Raw genomic sequence first — 10,413 nt, 5'->3', positions numbered from 1 at the left:
GGCAAGGTCAGTCCGCGCGGAGCCGCGCACGGCGCAGCCTCCGCGGCCACCGCCGCGCTCCCGCCCGCACCTCTCTAACATGCAGCGGCGGCCAGGGGCCAGCAGCACCGTGCCGGTGAGCCAGCCTGGCCAGCAGACCTCCACTTAGCTGCCCGGGAGGCGTCAGGGAGGGCGAGCGCGGAGGGGAATTTTTTTTCCTTCTACTTTTTTTTTTTTTTTTTTTTTTTTTTTTTTTTGCCTGCCTTGCAGTACGTGCCTGGATAGTTTGTGGATATAATTACTGACTGGAATCTGGGCTGTTGCAGTTGTACGTGGGGGGGGAGAGAGGAGAAAAGAAAGCATCCCCCCCCTCCACCGACCCTCCCTGCTCTCCCCCCCCCCCCATTTTTTTTTCTCCCCTTTTGGTGGTGGTTCGGACATTTAATGTATTGAATGAACTGGAATTGCTTTCCGTGTGAGGAGGATGGTTGCTGTTACTTTGTGATGAGATCGGGAATGAATTGCTCGGTTTAAAAATGCTGCTTTGGATTCTGTTGCTGGAGACGTCTCTTTGTTTTGCTGCTGGAAACGTTACAGGGGACGTTTGCAAAGAGAAGATCTGTGCCTGCAACGAGATAGAAGGGGATTTGCACGTAGACTGTGAGAAAAAGGGATTTACCAGCCTGCAACATTTCAGCGCCCCAACTTCCCAGTTTTACCATTTATTCCTGCATGGCAATTCCCTGACTCGACTTTTCCCTAATGAGTTTGCTAACTTTTACAATGCGGTCAGTTTGCACATGGAAAACAACGGTTTGCATGAGATTGTTCCCGGGGCTTTTCTTGGGCTGCAGCTGGTGAAACGCTTGCACATAAACAACAATAAGATCAAATCGTTCAGGAAGCAGACTTTCCTGGGGCTGGACGATCTGGAATACCTCCAGGCAGATTTTAATCTATTGCGGGATATTGACCCGGGAGCATTTAGGGACTTAAACAAGCTAGAGGTGCTGATTTTAAATGACAATCTCATCAGCACCTTGCCCCCGAACGTGTTTCAGTACGTGCCGATCACCCACCTCGACCTGCGGGGAAACCGTCTTAAAACCTTGCCTTACGAGGAGGTCCTGGAGCAGATCCCAGGCATTGCTGAAATCCTGCTAGAGGATAACCCCTGGGACTGCACTTGCGATCTTCTGTCGTTGAAAGAATGGCTGGAAAACATACCTAAAAACGCTTTGATCGGCAGAGTGATTTGTGAGGCTCCCACTAGGTTGCAGGGCAAAGATTTAAATGAGACCACAGAGCAAGAGCTGTGCAAAAAGAACAGAGTAGATTCTAGCCTAGCTGCTCCCCCTGCTGAAGAAGAAACCTGTGATCCTGGTCCCATTCCAACCCCCTTTAAAATACATGGCAAAGAAGACCCTGCCACGCCAGGATCTGCTCCAAATGGAGGTACAAAGATTCCTGTCAACTGGCAAATCAAGACCAGACCCACTGCTGCTGTGTCGACAGTGAGTGTGAAGAGCAAGCTACCAGCTACCGTGTCCTGCCCACACATCTGCAGCTGTGATCAGATCCCTGGCTCGGGTTTAAAGGTTAATTGCAATGACAGGAATGTGAGCAGCTTGGTGGATTTGAAGCCCAAACCATCCAATGTGCAGGAGCTATTTCTGAGAGACAACAAAATACACACCATAAGGAAATCTCACTTTCTGGATTACCGAAAACTTAATTTACTTGATCTGGGCAACAACAACATTGCCACCGTGGAGAACAACACCTTCAAGAACCTCTTTGATCTCCGATGGCTCTACATGGATAGCAACTACTTAGACACACTGTCCCGGGAGAAATTTGCCGGGCTGCAAAACCTGGAGTATCTGAACGTGGAGTTTAATGGGATCCAGATGATTATGCCTGGCACCTTCAATGCAATGCCCAAACTGAGAGTCCTCATCCTCAACAACAACCTACTGAGGTCTCTCCCAGTAGACGTGTTTGCCGGGGTCTCGCTTTCCAAGCTGAGCATACACAACAATTATTTCATGTACCTCCCAGTTGCAGGGGTGCTGGACCAGCTCACCTCCATCACCCAGATTGACCTACACGGTAACCCATGGGACTGTACTTGCCCTATTGTGCCTTTCAAACAGTGGGCGGAGATGCTGCGCCCCAAGGTGATTATGAGCGACCTGAGGTGCGAGTCCCCTGAAGATTTCTTCAAGGAGGATTTTGAGTCTCTCTCCAATGATGTGATTTGCCCTCAGTTAAAAATCTTACCCACATTAACTTCTACAAACAAAAACAGCACCGGGCTGACAGAGACAGGTACTCACTCCAACTCCTACTTGGAGACCAGCCGGGTCTCTATTTCGGTGCTAGTGCCAGGGCTCCTGCTGGTTTTTGTGACCTCTGCCTTCACGGTGGTTGGCATGCTGGTGTTCATCCTGAGGAACAGAAAACGGTCCAAGAGGAGGGATGCCAACTCCTCTGCATCCGAAATCAACTCCTTGCAGACGGTCTGCGACTCGTCCTACTGGCACAACGGGCCCTACAGCGCCGACGGGGCCCACAGGGTGTACGACTGCGGCTCCCACTCCCTGTCGGACTGAGGCGGCGGGGGGGGCGGGGGCGGTCACCATCCGGGACCGACCTTTCACCTCCGGCCGGGGACGGCTCTGCACCTCCGCTGCTACCTTTTGTGAGAAACGAAACACACAGACACACTCACGCCCTTCCTCACAACCCCCATAACAAGGGCCGAGGCCCAGTGGGCGGCGGGGGGAGCTCGGCACCGGGGCGCATCCCTGCAGCGCCGCGCAACCCGGCACGGTGGGCGCATCCCCCACCCGTGCGCGGCCGGGACAGCGACAGACGGGTGAGGAATCGCTTCCTTAGGCTCCGGCAGGGCGAAACACGGTTCTTGGTTTTGTAGAGCTTTTGTTCCATTGGGGTTTGTTTTGCTTTTTTGCCCTCTTCCTTTGTGGACCGACCCCTTTTCGAGAGGCCGGGAAAAAGAGGGGGCGGAGGACAGGATGGTGTCGGCCTCCTCCTGACGGCAAAGCAGGAGTGGAAAGTTGCACGAAGGCATGAATGTAATGTAAATAAATGACTCCGACTCTGAAACAAATAGACAAATGGACAAAAAAAAAAAAGTGCTGCATGGCTCGCATGGATACAACGCACCCCAGGGACGCTCCAGCCCCCAACTGGAAACAGCGTCTAGTTCACGCCATCATCCCTCTTACCTGATAAGTCCCTTCGTATCAAACCTTCTATATACGAAATACAGTATAATAATAAAAAGTGCCATTTCGCCAGTTATTTTTTTTTTTGTGTGATCAATAGAGAGTAGAGTTTGTGCTTTTACCGTGGGAAAAAAAATGTAAAGGTTTTATTTAAGACATAGTTGCATGAGTATTCTCATTAGATTTTTTTTTTTTTTTTAGGTGGGAATTACTTTGGCGGGAGAGATTTACTTTGTTGATAGTGGGTTGTGTTTCGTTTTTCGGGGGCAGGGGCGGGGAGGGGAGGCTTTGATTTTGTTTCCTCTCTCTTCTTTTTCGATATACATATTTAGTATTGCCTTTCCATCTGAATGTAAAAATTAGTACCCTTGATTTCTATTATGGTAACAGTGTAAACATACAAAAAGAAGTCCAAGGCAGTTAAGCATGACCAATTAATGTCACTCTAGTGCTTAGGCTGCAAAGTTTAATGGTAGAAAATTCTGTGCTGTTGTAAATCTTACTATAACTTGAGGAAAACAGAACTGAGGAAGCAAGTGAAACTTACTAATTCTATTCGAGGATTTTATAATGGCATATTTTTTCAGTATTAAAGTGAAAATGTTTTCAACTCCGGGTCCTTACCATTTTTCCAACATCTAATTCTTGCAAATGGGTTACTTGAGTTTAGGGGACAGAGCCTCCTTTCAGTGCTCTCTGTGTGTGTTTCTCTCCCTCCCTCTCTTTCCCTCCTTCCCTCCCTTCCTCTTTCTCATTCATTGACAGGCAGAGACACAAACACCCTTCCTTCCCCCCTTTTCCCAATGTAAATAACACACAGAAGTTTCCTGCCTCCTTTCCTCGCCTCCGTTTTTTTATCCTTTTTTTTTTTTTTTTTAATAACGAGGCATTGAATCCCTTTATTAATACTGTGAATCTCTCGCTGCTGTCGCTGCTGTCGCCGCCTCTGCTGCACACACTGCAGAGATATTAGAGATGTTAGTGGGAATTTGCTTTAAGTGCCGATGCCCAGCCTGGTCTCATTAAGCTGGAGCCGAATTTCCGCCGTCCAGCATTCCCGCCCGGGAGCAGCTGCAGGCGGCCAGGCTTCAGCAGCTGCCGCCAGTGGGAAAACGAATTAGTGCAGGGATTTTCCCGTTCCCGCACTGGGTACCTCCGCCCTTTGATATTAAATGTTGAAAAAAAAGAAAAACACAGCGCAGTGCTGCAGTTGGACTTCAGGCAGTTCGCGTTTGATCCCGCTTCTGTGCCGAGAAAGTGCCCCTAAACTCAGTCAAACCTGTAAAGGCAAAAGTCCCTGCAAATCACTTGTAACTCACAGCTCAAGTCCCAGTGGAGATATGGAGAATTTCAGTCACGTTGCTCCTGACTTTCTCCAGACAGAGAATCCTTTTAAAGAGTAAAACACCATAAGGGATTTGCTAAACTTCAAATACTGATTCGGTTTGCTTTATAGAAAATGCCCACCTTTGGGAGCTGCGAGGAGAAAACAGACATACATTCATACACATTGCAATAGGTACACTCTTGAAAATTAGGCAGAAGCCTGATCGCGGGTGTTCATGAAGTATTAAACGTGGGGAATATATCATTCCTCCAGAAACCTTTTTCACAGTGGAAAAATTTGCAGACTCCTAGAAAATACCTTGAGGTTTGGTTGTGTAGCTCTGAAAATGGCATGGCCTGCTTAACTATACAAACCGGTTCTGTTTCAAGACCCCTTCTTTATTCCACCTTGCTGTTTCATTGGACTGATTGTTCTGCCAAGACATTCTGTGTAAGACAAAGTGATGGCAGTAGAGGCACTAGTTTGCCATTGTGCAATCTGCATTGTGCAGATTGAGAAGAAAAAACAAATGCATTTACGTATGAACCAGTATTTCTTTCTTGGGAGGCCATGAACTTCAGCTTAGAAATAGAAATCGTTCAAAATAACCTGTTTAAGTATAAGCCAGTGCACCCCTGCATGACTACCTAAATCTTGCTGCCTTCTTCACGATACTGTGGTGATAAAATTGAGCAACTGAGAAAATTAAGGATACATCTCATGCTAAAAAAATTAATCATAATTGCGTTAGAAGCACTGTTAGAGAAGTTGAGATAAAAGATATAGTAAATATGATAAATCATTGACTGAGATCAGATGTGCAGGCATTTCAGAGAATATAATGCTAAATATATGTAATTCTAATTTGTCACCATTGAGAGGTAGCATAAAGTTACAACTTTGCTCATTTACTTTCCTTAAAGTGCTAGTTTATTGGCACACCTAAATAGAAATATTCATTCAATTGAAGAGTTGAAGATATGCATTTATCAACCTGTTTCTAGGCTGGGGAAAATAACAAAATGGACCTTTTTATTTCTATTTCATTTTCTGATTTTAACATTCACAGGATTCTTTCTTCCATCTTGCAGACACTTGCCCTTAGGACACATAAATCACACAACTCTCCGAGATGATATAATAATTATCAGACCTTGAATTACAATGTTTATCTTATTTGCATGTTTAGCACTTCCATTATTATTTTTATCAAAACAAAACACTCAACCAAAGAGAAACATAAGGGAAAGAAAAGGGATGATTGAGGATGTATTGAAGAGGAATGAAGTACAAATATGTTAAATATATTCAGCTGTACTGCATTAACAACAGTAACAAAACAGCAAATGTGTTATTTGTTTGATAGTGTCATAATATTTCGAACATTGGAAGCCTATACAATGTCTGCGTTGTATCAAAACATGATTTTTTTCCTGCTAACTTAAGAACCTCATAACTTCAACCATAACTTATATCATATTAAATTGCTTCTTATTCCTTCTTAATCATTACAGCAAAGAGATTTCTGCTCTTTCAGAATAAACAGAAAAGGAACAGATATATTGTTCAGTTAGTTTAAAAAAAAAAGATTGTGGTGTTTAGTTTGTTTTGTTTTGTTTTTTTTTTCTACAAACACTTCAATTAAGAATAGCCTCCAATTTAAACTGTTGCCATAGAAATCTATGCCTGTATATATGGTAGCCTCTTGCATGCCATTGAAGAAGAATAACTGGAACTATAGAGCAACCCGATAAAATTTTAAATTCATACCAATAGGTGATGTGTACCATTTTAAGCAGAATTGTACTGTTGGAACTGCACAGGAAAGCATCATTATATTCCTTTACTAAATGTATTGGTTGTGCCAGATAATTTTAAAACTTCAGTACAGTTGTATTGAAATTACACTGTTTCAGATCTGCTTGCAAACTAAGGTGATGTAAACTTTGAGGTTTTTTTTTGTTTGGTTTGGGTTGGAGTTGTTTCGTTTAGTTGTGGGTTTTTTTTGTTTTGTTTTGTTTTTTTTTTTAGCAAGAGTGGGGGCAGATGTTATCTGATGGAGAAGAAAAGGCTTTGTGTGCTAGTCTTTACTCAGGTAGAAAAGTAATTAATTACACAAATTGAACAATTCACACTTTTTTTTAAGCTGGTGCAAAGCTCATTGGGGGGAAAGTTAGGGCAAGGAGGTTGCAAAATGCTCCTCCTTCCAAATAGAATAATCTCCACCTTTCATTACCCATAAGAAGTTTGTAGGGCTCCCAAATATGAAAGTCTACCAAAGACAAGTAGCTCTTAGTAAAGAGACAACCTCTTTCCCTTTGTATTATTGTCAATGGCTTGTTCAGTAGCAAAACAAAGCAGGGATTTATTTGAGATGAAATGAAAGACTTTTAAATTGCTCTTTCTTTCCTGTGTAACCTTCTCCAAGACAAAGCTACATCTGGGACTTTCTTGGAAAACAGTGCACAAGATATGTGCAAATCTCTGATGCCCTTGTTTTTTCTTATATTTGGAGTTTGAATCTGCATGACAATTGTTTTATTGTATACCAGACTTTCTAGTTGTTTGTACTATTTGGATCAGTCAGAGTGGGTTTGACCACATTTTTATTCACATGTGATCAAAAGTGAGCACTCTCAGATGTTAAAGGACTTCATTAGATAGATCTTTCTGTATTTAGCAAACTTTCCCTAGATATATACACGAAGTAGGACAATTTCTGTGGCTGAATATTATTCAATGTGTTTGTGCAGTTCAAATTTGTGAGACTTCTTTGTGATAATGATACAGAAATTTCCAGGCAATGGGCAGGAGTATATGGCTGCTGTACAAATACCTTTTTTGGTATTTGGGAACAAGTCAGAAAGGTAGACTGTGTTCATAAGCTATGGCTTTCCTAAGATCACACATATATTTGTGTAATCTCTTTAAAATTAATAATCTGTTTAAACCGTATTAAGAATGTGGACAGATCAGAAGAATAATTTTATTTTACTCAGCTTTTCCCAGAGGAATATTAGCACTGGAAAAAATCTGGACTAAAATTGTTATAAGCATTGTATTATATTACACAACATTAATTATGAGTATGTTTAGCAATGGTACCTTAATGGGTTAACTTGTAACAGAAGTTGATATTCAGCATAAATGTCTGTGAGTTTCAGAAACTTTATAATTTTATCCTTTTGGGTTAAGAAATATAAATGAGATCCATCAGTATTACTCCTCCAAGATTAATTACCAGGTTAATTGACGTATTGTTACGCTGAATGGTTCCATTTACCAGCTAAAGTTTTTGAATCAATTTCTATGTATACTTCTTATATACATTAAGCAGTTACGTGAGAGAGGAACAAAGTCAGCAGAAAGTCCCCTGGAAGGAAATAGTAGTCTCCTGCATCACACACTTGACTGCTAAGATTGAAAATTGGTAGCAAACAATGGACCAAAAAAGTCCATTGTAGAACACACTTAGTTGACTTTAACTGACTGCTTTAACTGCCATTAATTTAGGGGTATCAGTGGCACAAAGTGCTCTTGGAAGAAAGTATTGCCTCCTTAGATGTATTGGTGCCAGCAGAACTCCTTCTCTATCCTTCTCCCTTTCTATTAGGTAGTCAGATTGATCCCCCTCAGCTAGTTTCCAAGGAAACCAGTGGAACAAATTCTCTTGGCTATTAATGACTTTGGATAATGTCATGACCATTCAGACAGACCCCTCAAGCTTTGGTGTCAAACTGTGTCTAAGCATGGGTTCTCATGTTTGGTTCATGTTACTTTGTCCTTCCTGAATCCACTACATCTCTTGCAAGCGGGAAGTTTAGCAAACAAGGTGCTATGAAGAAATTAAGCAGCAGTATGGTCTGGTGGAAAAAAATAGGGAATATGACTCATTTTTTGGATTTGCTATCTAAGCTGGAATGTAGGTGGTATTTGTCTCACCTAGTTTGATGGGCCTCAATAAACTGCCCCAGCACAAGTCAGTAGTTCCCTAGGAGGTGTCCCAGAGTATCTGAGGTATGTGCATGAGACTGGTAGGTACAAAATGAGGACTTGGGTACACTCATGTATTTCTACAGTGGCAACTGGACTCTAGATGGGATGTATTAGGGTATCTGAATAGGAGTAGACACCCATGTGGGAACAAATGAATTGAATTCCTGATCTACACTGAGAGAGCCTGGTGGTTTGGTTCACTTGATTCATCTAAGTGATTTGAATTGTCTTGGTGTCTGAGCTGTCAGTATGGTGCTGACAGAAAAGACTCAAGGCTTTTGGGACATATGGTGAGCTGGTGCCCAGGAAAGGTGCTGTAAGACACCACAAATGGCACTGCATGCGAATGGGCAAAGGAGTTGAACCCTAAATGTAGCTCAGTTAGGTACAGCTCAAGTGCAGATAATGAAATGCATGTGATAATTAAACTAAACCCTTGAAACTACATTAAATAAGTTATATCAGAGGTGGTTAACTGAGGCATGATAATTTTTAAACAACTGTTATATTTTAGAGGTTATCAATAGAAGTCACATATATACCACACACCTTTTTTGTCTGTTTTCCTAACTTGGATTTTATTTTTGTCTTTTCAAATTGATAGGTCTATGATTTGGGGATTGCATCCTAATGATTGCTTTTGGATGGGACTCCTATTTTAGTCGATGCCTTTAGAAATTGCTACTGTACATAATAACTATAATAGTAACATCATAAAGTAATATAAGGCTCAGGAAACAGAAATATAACAACAACAAAAAAATCCTGACAGTTACTGCTGATACCATAATAATAAATAACTGTTTCCTGGGTTAAGCTTGAAATATAAATGAGGAGTACAATACTCCAGGGTTGTAGTCATTATTGAAGTCATTAAGCTGATCACAATGAAAGGTAAGTGCTACAAATGGATGAGAAAATGCAGTGGAAAGAGTTTCAGGAAAAAAAAGGTTTGGTTTATGAAAAGAGAGTGCAAAATTGTTAAGTGATTTATCACAGGAGATTTGAAAAGGAAAAAAATATAATTTAATTATGGACACACATTAACAACTTATTCACATGAGATATCTTAAAGGGAAGACAGATGGTAGAAAATATTTAAAAGCAGGATGTAGAATATGTAGCTAGACCCTAGAGATGATTAGTCAGTTGCTCAGGATAAAAATGGCACAACAAAATTGGCGGTATTGTGTACTGGGCATTTCACAAGCAATATGGACTTTTAGAGAGAAGAGTCAGAACTTAGCTTGGGCACAAATGGGGAGAATGGAAACATAAAAATAGTATAGGATTTTTTCTCACTGTTACAGTTTGGGAAGCAAATGTTTTGAAATGAGTGAGTATAGTTATAAAGGTTATTTTATCAGGTGTCTTTATTGTGGTAGTGTCTTTATTTTAGCTAGCTTGGTTAGAAGATTTTGACAAACAGAGTCTACTCAAAATAAAAGCATAGTGCTAATTTTCCAATGTGTGATTAAGATCATAGTAGTTGAAAGAAAAAGTATGTGAAGGAAAAGATCCTTTCCTGGAAAAGCTAGGTCAATGGATACCTGTAAACCACTGAAATAGAAACAATCTTCCACATTTTGGGGTGTATTTTCACTGTTGCAATAATCTTAGATCCCTATCAGAAATTGTGTTCTTTCCTATGACATTATGTGTAGCAGAGAATAATAATATTAATAAAGATACATTTCACATTTAAGGTTTTTTTTTGCTTGTTTTGTTTTGGTTTATTTTTAGTTTCGTTTTGGGGGTGTTGTGTGGGTTTTTTTGGTTTTGGGGTTTGTTTGTTTTATCTCTACGTTTTTTTCTTTTAGAATTTTTTCTTTGTCTTTTTTGTGCTTTAATTTAGATATA

At 41.3% G+C, this 10,413-nt stretch overlaps 1 protein-coding gene across 1 annotated transcript; it reads left to right on the top strand.

Annotated features, from left to right (window-relative positions):
• Positions 1-221: 221 nt before the first annotated feature.
• On the top strand, positions 222-3,840 carry SLITRK1 (SLIT and NTRK like family member 1). Its single transcript, XM_027735226.2, has one exon. It carries the CDS (start codon positions 516-518, stop codon positions 2,592-2,594), a length of 2,079 nt encoding a protein of 692 aa, XP_027591027.1. The 5' UTR covers positions 222-515; the 3' UTR covers positions 2,595-3,840.
• The last annotated feature ends 6,573 nt before the right edge of the window (positions 3,841-10,413 follow it).

This window comes from Pipra filicauda, unplaced genomic scaffold (assembly GCF_003945595.2).
Source record: "Pipra filicauda isolate LSUMZ 115617 unplaced genomic scaffold, ASM394559v2 scaffold166_size2123106_pilon, whole genome shotgun sequence".
NCBI classification, from domain to species: domain Eukaryota; kingdom Metazoa; phylum Chordata; class Aves; order Passeriformes; family Pipridae; genus Pipra; species Pipra filicauda.
The sequence above is the reverse complement of the archived record's forward strand: the minus strand, read 5'-3'. Positions and strand labels throughout refer to the sequence as shown.

Excerpts from the sequence above, each read along its gene's own strand:
- SLITRK1 (XM_027735226.2), top strand. The coding sequence starts at position 516 with ATGCTGCTTTGGATTCTGTTGCTGGAGACGTCTCTTTGTTTTGCTGCT.